Raw genomic sequence first — 12,657 nt, 5'->3', positions numbered from 1 at the left:
TCATAATACTTATGTACTTTTACTGCAATACTTTAACTACATCAAGCTCATAATACTTATGTACTTTTACTGCAATACTTTAACTACATCAAGCTCATAATACTAATGTACTTTTACCGCAATACTTTAACTACATCAAGCTCATAATACTTATGTACTTTTACTGCAATACTTTAACTACATCAAGCTCATAATACTAATGTACTTTTACCGCAATACTTTAACTACATCAAGCTCATAATACTTATGTACTTTTACTGCGATACTTTAACTACATCAAGCTCATAATACTTATGTACTTTTACTGCAATACTTTAACTACATCAAGCTCATAATACTTATGTACTTTTACTGCGATACTTTAACTACATCAAGCTCATAATACTTATGTACTTCTTTTCATGCAGGACTTTTACTTGTAATGGAGTATTTCTTTCTGTATTGGTACTTTTACTTCAGTAAAGGATCTGAGTACTTCTTCCACTGTCCATCACTGAGACTCTGCCACTACTCCATCCTGATGGATCCCAGTTCAGTCAACCTTTAAGTCCGATTCATCTACTGTAATTCCATTCTTTACACCTGAACTACATATTGCAGGCTATGTGGTCTCATAAAGGGACTGTGATTTATGCTCTTAAAATTAAGTAATTAAATGGTTGTTCAGTCTCATCTTCCCAGAGCTCAAACTGGATCACCAACTGGGCAAAGCTTGAATCTTATTTTGAATCGTTGCTCAACCTTCAAGGACAGGTTCTCAGTTTTTCAACTGTGTGTTAAACCAGCAGTCAGGTGTCCATATGAACAGTGAAAGAAGTTTTCCTTGCTGTAATCATTCCTCCTGTTCATACTGGATATTAAAAGATCCTTCAAATGTGCTTTCAGTGTTAAAAAAATCCACAGTGTGTCTACACAGTCATTTTTGTGCAAAGATGCATAAAAATGCAAAAAAAAAAACAACACCCAACTTTTGTGTAAATCTGTATAAACCGTTTTAAGATCCCAAAATCACTGCAGCAAAGTTGCTTATGGTGTAACAGGAGTGCATATGAAAAAGAGCAGTAAGCTAAAATTAGGAAGACAACTTTTAAAAAGCTGAGATAAAACTTTTTTTTAACTAAATTTGTGCCTCTGTAAATGTTAGACGTCTGACTTCTTAAACATTTTCTTAAAAAGAGTAACCTTTGATCATGACTGTAATGAAAAGGATTCAAGAGTAGTAACTGTTTTATTTTTGGTAGGTCTAGAGGAAAAGTAAGTTTGTAACCTGTTAGTTTCTTTTTATAAATTAGATGATTTTTTTTATTTTTTTTTTTGAGTTGTGGTAACTGTTTCCAAAACATATTTTTGTGAGTACTTGTTCCATATTTATTACTCATGACAATGTAATCCTCATCAACTTCAGCTCATCAGTTTAGATATCAGGAACAGCTTAAATGAATGATTAACTGCAACTATTATAACAACAAAAAAATATTATAAAAAATAAAAATAAATAAAAAACAGTAAGATAAAAATATTTATATCTTTAATGCAACATCCAGGAAAATATATTTACAATTTTAGGATCTTTACAACGTCACAAACATGATACGGACAAAAACATATCAGTATAAAAGTGCTGTTGTATTGTTGCTTCATTATGCAGAGATTAAATTTATATACGTACATTCAAAATATGTAAACATTTATACGGAAGCCCTGAAAGGCAAGTGAGAAGAAAAATATTTCTGGACATGCAATTTCTAAGTCTGATCTAAATTATTTTTTTCTCTCCTGTGTTTATGACTTAAGAACAGGTGAAAAAAAGGTTTTGCCAGGATGATTTTTCAAAGTTTTTCTTTTGTCTGTAAAAATGGGTGAAAAGTTTTGGCAGGTTTTTTTGTTTGGATTTCAAGTGTTTATTGTTGTAATACTCATTTCTGCCACAAGAGAGAACAAGTGCACCTCTACCCCATGTTCTAAATAGGACTGAAAGCATTCATGTTTTCTTCCAGGTGAGTTTTAATTTCTCCATACGCTCTAAAAACAAGGTGCATATATTGTGTGTTAGCAAGTTATGTAACATGTACTGTCATGACTTCCTTTTGGCTAGAAAAGTTCCACCAGTGGAACCTTCAGGTGTGCTTGGACCCTTGAGTTGTGCATACTGTATTTTTCCTATAGATTTCATCAAGAGAAAGAATGATTTATTCAGATGAAATGACTCTACTCCAATCTGCAATAATCTTATATTGTATGTTATGGCAAAGAAGGGTCTAAAAGTAAAAAACATAAAAGAGAAAATCCACTACTTAAAGTGAGAAGCATAATTATAATTGGGTATATTGGGTCTTTTTAATGCACTGCACGTTGTACAATCATTACTGTGTTACGTGTAAAAGTATTCATGAGGAAAGACTAACAACATATTCTTATTTTCTCTCGGAGAACTTTCAAGTTTAGCTCACTGCTACAATATGCTTCGACAGTTTTGGTCATATTTTATAACACCTTATCTACGCACAGCTGATCAGGTTTCATCCTCCTTCATCGATGTGGATTACACCTCTAGGAGTTGTTGGACCCACAAGTAAAATGTTGGACTTCCCTCTGGAATATTAAACAAACAAAAATGAGCTACTTGACCTCAAAGATGATATAGAAAACTGGGGGTCCCCATAAAAATGGGGAGTAGTTTAACTTTACTAATATTCTATTCACTAGAAATTAGCACAATGTATAAGAATGACTATTCTGATCAGATGTGTCACTCTCCACGGTTTTATCCCCACCTACAGTACAGAATTCTATACTACATTATATCTAACAACTCTGTCTGTCTCTTCAGATAGGGGTCCCCAGGACAAAAAATCTTATCAAAAGGGGGTCTACGGCTTGTTACATATTAATTTGGGGGTCCTTGACATGAAAAGGTTTGAGAACCAATTGTTTAAGTACCAGTGATTCATCTGTCAACCGAAGGACTGATTAAGAATAAGCATTGTACCATAATTGCAATATTCAATGAACAACATCCAATTCTATATCATAAAAATGAATAATAGCCTTATTAATTTAAATTGCCCAAATCAAAATGTATCCAGGGTGCTTATTCTGTTGTTTATAGCTATCATTAAATGTGGGCCAACAAAGTCCCTCTCATAAGGGGTGAAGTGACTTCGTTACCATGACTAACATAAGCTATGCAGTCGATTTAACCTAGGTTGTAGTGGTTAGCCATGAACAATATGTTAGCCTGCTAGCCAGTGGGCTAACGGCTAATATCAGTGTAGCTAACGCTAACAGCAGATTAGTGCTGAAGAAAATATATTTCTAGCCAAAATTAAGACATGACAGTAATGTTACATAACTTGCTAACACACAATATATGTACCTTGTGTTTAGAGTGGTCAGTTGTGGCTGAAATGAGTATTACAACAAACACTTCAAATCCTGACAAAAAAATAAATAAATACATTTTTACCTGCCAAAACTTTTTTTTTTTCACCCATTTTCACAGATGAAAAAAAGCTTTAGAAAAATGATCCTGGCAAAACTTATTTGACCTGTTCTTGATTCCTGTTCTGTGATAAACACAGGAAAAAAAAGAATTTAGAGAAAAAAAAATTCTCAGTTGCCTTTTAGGGCTTCAGTATAAACTTAATTTAGTGTAGGGAAGGTATATCTTGTTGAACAATTAACTTTTAATATACACATTTTTTTAAAAAAAAAAATAAACCATATTAAATGCTAAGTTCACAATTTTTCAAGTCTGTTTTAAAACAATAGTTAGGTGCCCAAATTAATATTGAAACACATTTTGCTCTATGTAATCATTCCTCCGGTTTATACTGACAATTAGAAGATCCCCTCAAAATGTAAGTGATGGGGATAAAAATCCACAGTCCTCATTTTGAGCAGTGTATCTGAAGATAATATGAGGCTTCAGCCATCAGATTTACTCAGTTTAAGTGGATATATTCCACCATTACAGTCTTTTTAGTAAAAAATTACCTCTTTGTGTCTTGAAGAAGACTATTTTCCTGTTTAGCTGCAGTGGACAGATAATGAGGGAATTTAGCACTAAAAAGACTGTAACACTGACAGATATTGACTTGATTTGACTAATTTGGACAGCTAAGGCCTCATATTAGCTTCAAATAAACTTTTAAATACATTTCTGTACGAAAGGAGGGTGGTGGATTTTTTTCCAACAACATTTACATCGTAGGTGCAATGTTTAATTTAGTGTTAGTAGTATTGTCATGACATTTCAGGGAAATCATAACTTAGAGCTGACCTATTTTCACTTTACCTTGTTATTACTGATTTACAAGAAATGCACATGCTGATCTCTTCACCTTGTTATGTGAAAGTCGCACTCCACTAACTGATTAATGTTTAATTTTTTTTCATCATTTATGATGAAAGTGCATTATAAAGGGATCCTTAATGGCCAGCATGAACAGGAGGAATGATTACAGCAAGAAAAAACTGTGTCAATGTTAATTTGGGCTCCTAACTGTTGTTTTAGGGCAAACTTGAAATTTGTGAACCCGTCCTTTAACCAGGAATGGTTAAATTACCTAAATCAATTTACTTTATGTTTGATCCTGCAATCTGCTTGTTGTAACATTTCCCTGCAGTAGATGAGCTGGAAGAAAGTATAGCTAAAATGGGCGTAGATGGACTGAAGGGACATGTCCCTACCAATGTCAAGGTGTTGCTGAATTGTCCCTACCAAATTTATACCGATCTCAAACCAACCAGCCATTTTAATTCCACATAATGTTAATGTTAAGATCTCTGCAGAGTTGCCAGGCTTGTGTGTTTTCTGTGAAAAGTGGGTTAAATGATAAAGACTGAAAAGAGGGATTTGGGAGATACTCGACTTGATTACATGGCAACCCCTCAACTTCAAACTGTGCTTATGCATTGATGACTGGAATCTGTGATGAACGGTGGTGAATCTGAAACCTGTAATGTCATGGCTTATTTACCACTCATTCATGGTTTAAACATTTTAAACATCACAGAATTGAAAACGACTTCACTGGACAAAACTAACATCAGCTGATATTATATTTAAATTTCAGGCGTTGTGTGTTGTTAGGTAATTTGCGATCATTACTTAGACATTTCTTTTAATTAAAAACTCTATTACTATAGGAAAATATGCCTCCCGAAGTGAATTGAGGTCCTTTTCAAAGAAGAACCAAAGTGTCACTGACAACTGATACCTAATAAAATTGTTCTGTAGTCAATCCAAACATTACATTTCTTTTTAAATGAATGGGAGAAATATTAAAGATCCCCTCCAGCCATGTTTAAGATGTATATAAAATACTCTACTTTGAATAATAATTTGTGTCTGATAACTGTGTTTATTGCCTCTCTTGTCTTGTTATGTGAAAGCTGAACTCCACTAACTGATTAAGGTTTAATTTAGTGTTAGTAGTATTGTCACAATGTTTCAGGGAAATTATAACTTAGAGCTGACCTATTTTCACTTTACCTTGTTATCACTGATTTACAAGAAATGCACATGCTGATCTCTTCACCTTGTTATGTGAAAGTCGCACTCCACTAACTGATTAATGTTTAATTTTTTTTTAAAAATAAACCGTATTAAATGCTAACTTCACAATTTTTCAAGTCTGTTTTAAAACAATAGTTAGGTGCCCAAATTAATATTGAAACACATTTTGCTCTATGTAATCATTCCTCCTGTTTATACTGACAACTAGAAGATCCCCTCAAAATGTAAGTGATGGGGAACAAAATCCACAGTCTTGATTTTTAGCAAAGTGTATCTGAAGATAATGTGAAGCTTCAGCCATCAGAGTAAAAAATTACCTCTTTGTGTCTTGAAGAAGACTATTTTCCTGTTTAGCTGCAGTGGACAGATAATGAGGGAATTTAGCACTAAAAAGACTGTAACACTGACAGATATTGACTTGATTTGACTAATTTGGACAGCTAAGGCCTCATATTAGCTTCAAATAAACTTTTAAATACATTTCTGTATGAAAGGAGGGTGGTGGATTTTTTTCCAACAACATTTACATCGTAGGTGCAATGTTTAATTTAGTGTTAGTAGTATTGTCATGACATTTCAGGGAAATCATAACTTAGAGCTGACCTATTTTCACTTTACCTTGTTATTACTGATTTACAAGAAATGCACATGCTTATCGCTTCACCTTGTTATGTGAAAGCCACACTCCACTAATTGATTAATGTTTAATTTAGTGTTAGTGGTATTGTCACAGTGTTTCAGGGAAATCATAACTTAGAGCTGACCTACTCTCACTTTACCTTGTTATCACTGATTTACGAGAAATGCACATGCTGATCTCTTCACCTTGTGAAATCAAAGGGTGGTTTGTGGGGGGCACACCCAGAAATGAAAGATATATATATTCCCATGTGTTTCCTTTTGATAATTGTCTTCTACACGGAACAGGCACAGCTATGAAAACACGAAACAATGGTGAGTTTATTTAACATTGTTATAGTTGTTTTGTGTGAAGACTTCTGGGAATCACTACAGCCTGAAACATACAGTGAAATAATTCCCAATTTTGGTGTACCAGTACAGTACATACTGATACATACATGTAGGTACAAGGGAAGAAGTTATAAAGTAAGGGAGTAAGAACCAGTTGGAAGTTTGAGGGAAGATGGAGTAGTGTGTTCTTCAGCACTTCTAAAGCTGTGATTTTATTTCAAAACTACCGTGGAGGGTGCAGACCATACCAAAAAGAGAAAACTAGCAAACTATATTGTTCCTTTTTTTAGGTTTGAGCTAAATAGGCTAACTCATATAATAAGGGCGTTGATTTGGTTTAATCTTTGACGGGTATTTTATAATAAAAATCATTTTGGACCACCTGTAGCTAATTTACCTTATAACTATTGTTCATGTCTTAATGATATACCTACGATCATAACTCAGCTCTTGATCCACTCATAGGGGAAAAAGGGGACAGGAAAAAGGGAAAATGGTGTTTCTTTTCCAGATTGCAAAATTTGGAACCTTTCACCTACAGTGAAATGTTCAGGATGTTTACCACGATGAGTTATATGTTAGATACAGTACTCGTCTTTATCTAATACTTTGTCCAGTCAGCTTGAAAGGTGATTCACACTTACAGAAATATTTTATTTCAGTATTTGTGTTTGTGACTTTGTCCTGTTATTCTGTAAAGAATGAGGAGCAGATAAGATGGAGGCAGAAGACCATGACAACACAGCAGCCGGAGGAGTGCCTGAAGTCGAATTTGAAAATCCATCTGTGGCAAACGACAAAGGTAATTTAAAGTTTTGAAAATAAAGTTTAGTTAAAGTAGTTTAATAAACCTCGGGCAGCTAACTAACCAAACATTATGTTTTTGAAGCTCATCATGTGTTTTCTGTTTTTCCTACATTAGCCTGCACTGCTGTCGAGGAGTTAGAGGAGAGTGAGACTGAAGCCGAGGTAAAGGCATTATTGTCATCATCATACAGCTGCATTTAGGACATATCCAAGTTCTTTCTATCCAAAACCTTTATTCATGTGAAGTTTTTTTGGTAGGATACACATCTGTACATCTAAGTTTTCAGAAAGATCTGAGATAATGAGTTTTAATTTTATTTTCATCTCAAACTGAAAATGTTTTGACTCAATGACTCCTTTAACAGACTTTATTTTTGTTTTATCACTCTCTTAATCGTGACACCACTGCATTTTGTTGATCTTCAACTTGTTATATTATCTCTATTTATCCAAATGCTGTTTTCTTGGTTTCATGTTCTCAGTGAGTCTAACCTGAGGAACTTATTGTAAAACAAATCATCTGTTTTGTAGCGTGATCCAGTGAATGAACCCAATGAAGCTGAACACTCAGAGAGGAACAATGAAACAACGTCAGGAGAGTCTGAAATCACAGTTGAAGTACCAACTGCATCAGATAAGAAAGGTGAATATGGCAGAAAATAGCCATACAGACTTTAATTTTATAAACAAGTGAATATCTAATGTTGAACATTAAATACCTCTGAATTTACAGCACTGAAATATTTTAATTTCAAATTCATCTGTCTGAATTTCTGTGTTCTGAATTCCTCTCTTTGGAGTTTTCGGTATTGAAATTCAAAACCATTTCCAGTATATATATAACTTTTTATTTAGTGTATATATATTTTAAAAGTCTCCAAAAGTATAGTTTCTCCAGAATGTTCTGTATCTGTTACTGTAAACTTATCAACAAGTCTTGATAAAGCTGCTTCAAATTGTATGTTTCATAGATGTAAGCCTTATATTACTGTTCACATGGCCAACACATAAATCTGCCAGTTTATTATGGGATAAATGGGTATAGATACCCTATACTCTGTGCAGGTTAAGTGGATTAGAAAATAGATGGATAAAGGTTGGACATTGTCAAAGTATAGTAATCATGCAGCATTAAAAACTCAACAATAAATGTAAGATTAAAATCCACTGTCCAATCTGCTTTTTCCATATTCCCTCCAGTAGATGAGTCAGACAAGAATGCATCTGCAATCAAGCTAAAGGTAAGCTCTAACACCTGAATTTACAAATTAGATGCTATAGAGAGTGACTTCAACACAGTTCATTTTGTTAATGAACAATAATAACATTTATAAAAAAGATATTTTTACTTGAGTTTTAACATATACAATATGTACATTTAAACACTCAGTACACATTCCTTCTCCCAAAGCAAAAAGGACAAAAAAGCTAAAAAAAACAGCAAAGTCCTTCAAAAGTGTGACTTTCCAAAAAGTCACAGACAAGTAAAGTTTGTGTCTGTCCTTTTCACAACATAAATAAATCAACCCAAAGCAAGACAGGCTTCAATTCCTTGGTCCATATTCCTATATAAGTTATGTCCACATTTTTCCAGAGAAGTGCAAAGTCAATAAACATGATTGCTGTAAAGTGACAAGTCTTCATTTCAAATTCCAAATACACAGAGTTTGGCTCGAAGAGGAACTGCTTTAAATAACAAAGAAATCAGACCTTAACCTGTCTTATGAGCGGGTGTTAATTCCTCAGTTTTGGACAATACTGGGATTCTGTCCAAAAATGAAGAAATTGAATTTGTAAATTATTTAAACTATAAATATTACTCTTTTTTGAATGTTGCGCTTCTCACACAACTGGTTACCCTCTGCGTATAATCTGAAATTTGCTCCACACTTTTTAAATATCATAATTTAAAATTGTTGTTATATTTTTGCAGCCAATCACTGATATACAGCAGGCATTTAAGACCATCTACTTTACTGTATCTACCCTGGGGTGACGATTATAGCATTTCTAATAGTTTGAAGCCAGGTTTTTGAACTTTGCATGGTACATGGACAGACGTGACAGCTCAATATTATTGTTGGATACAAGTGATTGCTCTGTTCTCCTATATTGTCTAGAAACATGTTTAGTCTAAATCTGTTACATCAGAACCTTCTCTGTTGTAATGACCTGGTGAACTAAAGGGTAAATAAAATCATTTGTTTTCTTAGTGTCATCCAGTGACTGAACCTGGTGATGCTGAACACTCAGAGAAGAGTGATGGAAGCACAACATCACATGGAGAGCCTCAGGACAAGTCTGTGAAAACATCTGCACCAAATGAGAAAGGTAAACATTTAATCAAGTTTTGATTTTTTAATTTTGACATGGATGTACAGTAACATGGGTTTAATTCATATTCATATTTTAAAGAGTAACTACACCCCAAAATGGTTTTTAAATAATAAACCTTTAATTATGTCTCAACTCTGATAGAATAAAACAATTCTAGTCATTTTGTCAACACTTAATCAAGTTACATACATTAAAGTATTCACCTGTTAAAATTGGGCTCAATGTGCCACTTAATGAAGTGAGCAGAGGCCACTAATTTTGAAAAGCCCCTGCTGCATCAGTGGAGTCGCATCATTCAATTTCCTGAGGGGGGCTGCATAATTCAGTACTAATGTCTGTCTGAACACAGCTTTAGAAACTTCTTCTGGCTGAGCCAGCTGACTTCCTGTTGGCTCCTCACAGACATGAATTTTATTGTATCACATTCTGATAATACAAAAAGTAATTTCAGGATTTTTTTATTGTTTATAATCATTACTTTTGTATGGTTTTATATGGGAAAAAGTATTTTTGGTCCAGTGGGCATCATGTGATCCTGCAATATTGAGTGCATCCTCTAAGCCAAAATCACCACATAGCCCAACATTGTTGGTGGGGGCTTGGTACAAAGAGGACTGTACTAATGTCATCAGAGAAAAAATATATAATCAGTGTAAAAGAAGATTATTTGTGAAGATTACAAGTGTTTCTGATCAGAACTGACCCTGCTTAAGTCCAAGTTAAAGTTGTTTTGTCCACTCCAACATACACATCTGCTCTGTAGATCACTTGTCCTGTGTTTTCCTTTGAGAGAAAAATCAGAGACCGAAGGGGTAAAACTTTTATTTTTGGTTTCATGATGGCACCCCTTTTACATTAATTCAATGGAATTAACTTCCATACTACTTAGATAGAGAACTTGTTTTCATACAGCCAATCAAATCCTCACATAAAGCAGTAAAGTCAGTGTTCTGTCATAGGTTGACTTGTAGTTACAGCACAAGTTTGTTACTACTACTACTCTCTCACACTGCCAGTGTTTGAACAATCCCACCCACTCTGTTGTATTTTTTTACTTTGGTAAAGGGAGGGACCAAGCAGGATTACACAGTACACTCACTCTTTAATTGAAACTTTTCATGGCTATTTCAGTCTCATCTGAACCCTGTCAAGAAAAAAGAAAACTAATCAAACTAATAATACAGAATTAATAATAGAAACCAAAGTACATTGATTCAGTAGTACACTGCTCTGTCCCTCTGGTAATGCAGTTTCTTGTTGTACTGCAGGTACCTTACATACAGATGCGGATGGAAACAAGGATAAGGTAAGGAATTTAAAATTAAAGACTATTTCCTTTATAACCCAGTCTTGGAAGGTCTTTGAAGTTTTTATATACAATACATGATATTTACTTATTATTTACAGAAGTCAGAGAAGATTTTTGAAGAGAAGAGGAAGGAGCAATATCAAAGAGAATTTAAAACACTGCTCAGCAGACTTCACCTTCAACAGAAACTGACACCAGCAGAGTTTCTTAGAATAAGTCAACCTGTAAAACAGCAACACAACACATCTGAGAAAGATCTAGCTCACACTTTTCTTCAGAGGTTGATGATGTTAGACTACAGAGCCAGATATATTCCTGTAAAACAAGACAGTCCTGAGATGAGCTGCACAAAGCCACAGAACACAGAAACAGAAGAAGAAGAAGAAGAAGAAGAAGAAGAAGAAGAAGAAGAAGAAGAAGAAGATGATGACGACTTTGCTAATTTTATCACCAGTGTAGACTCTCTTAAACCAAAACTTTCTCATGTGCATCCAATGGATGTTCAAATGGCAGTATTTCACTATTCAGACAGCTTTCTTAAGCAGAACATGATTACAAAGCTATCGCAGTGTCAGTATGCCTTACCTTTCCTTGTTCCTGACCCAGTCACAATGGATATTAAGTGTCCTCTGTGGACATTCAGACAAATAACAAAAAGTTGGAAGATAACTCAAACCAAAGATGATTCAAAAATCATCACCATGAAGAGTATGCCCATCTGCAAAGCTGAGACGCACATGGTGTCATTTTTCCGTCTTGGTTCACCATCACGGTCTAAATCTGAGCTGATCAACACTTTGATCAACGACCGTCACAGTACATTCTTCCACAGAAACTGCAAAGGTAGCACCAAATCTCGCCATTTGATGGACGGTGTGGCAGAGATTGCCTGGTACTGCCCTGCTGGGAAACATGATGATGCCTTAACTGACTGCATTGCCTTCTGTAATCTTCATGGTGATGCTCTGTTGATTGAAAAACAGCGTAAAATACTGATTGAAAAGTCATCAGTCAATGTTGTTCTGGTGCAAACTCTGAAGAAAAGTCACAAAAGTTGGAAAGTTGTCTCAGCCCTTCTTAAGTCTCCAAAACCTCTCATTTGTCTCATTGTTGATAATGTTTGTGGCGCAGTTAAGATCAGAGAGGGAAAATACAAAATGGGTCTGAAAGACAGAAGCCAGTCAGATGTTGGTGAAAAACTGAAAGAAATCATTGGAAAAATCTTGTCTGGACAACATACATCCTTCCAGCTGGAAACCATGGCTAAGGTCGCTGGAATGGATGAAGATGATGACTCAGTCTACCAAAAAGGAAAATCTGCTGCTATGACAATAGTGAATTTACTTCAAAAGATGGATGTTTCAAAAATCAAAGATAAATATCTGCCTTGTCAAGGCCGACTGTGGCATGAATGGTGCAAAACAAACAAGGCACAGTATCACCTCAAAGGACACATTGAGAAGGAGAAATGTGAAAAACAACAGGAAATGGAGAGAATACGTCAAAAACAATGTGATGCTTCCTTTAGTGAACTGATAAAGTTGTTCATTCAAAGCCTCTCCTCTCTGTCACCAAAGGAAAAAGAGTATTTCCTGAAATGGCTACAGATCTTACTGGATTCACTCTCCACAGATGATCTGTCTTCAGTTCTCCAAGAGTATGATGAAAAGTGGTCTGAAGTCTTGAATTTGAAGAAGGAGCATGACGAATC

At 34.7% G+C, this 12,657-nt stretch overlaps 1 protein-coding gene across 2 annotated transcripts in view; it reads left to right on the top strand.

Annotated features, from left to right (window-relative positions):
* LOC122966214 (interferon-induced very large GTPase 1-like) overlaps positions 1-12,657 on the top strand; it is a 103,568-nt gene that overhangs the window by 26,565 nt on the left and 64,346 nt on the right. For both annotated transcript variants that reach the window (XM_044330247.1, XM_044330249.1), the window contains exons 13-16: positions 7,416-7,462; positions 7,832-7,943; positions 8,501-8,541; positions 9,514-9,631. In XM_044330247.1, the coding sequence (XP_044186182.1) occupies positions 7,416-7,462; positions 7,832-7,943; positions 8,501-8,541; positions 9,514-9,631 (318 nt within the window). The remainder of the gene's footprint in view (positions 1-7,415; positions 7,463-7,831; positions 7,944-8,500; positions 8,542-9,513; positions 9,632-12,657) is intronic.

The sequence above is a fragment of the Thunnus albacares genome, chromosome 17, assembly GCF_914725855.1.
Source record: "Thunnus albacares chromosome 17, fThuAlb1.1, whole genome shotgun sequence".
In the NCBI taxonomy this organism is placed as follows: domain Eukaryota; kingdom Metazoa; phylum Chordata; class Actinopteri; order Scombriformes; family Scombridae; genus Thunnus; species Thunnus albacares.
The sequence above is the reverse complement of the archived record's forward strand: the minus strand, read 5'-3'. Positions and strand labels throughout refer to the sequence as shown.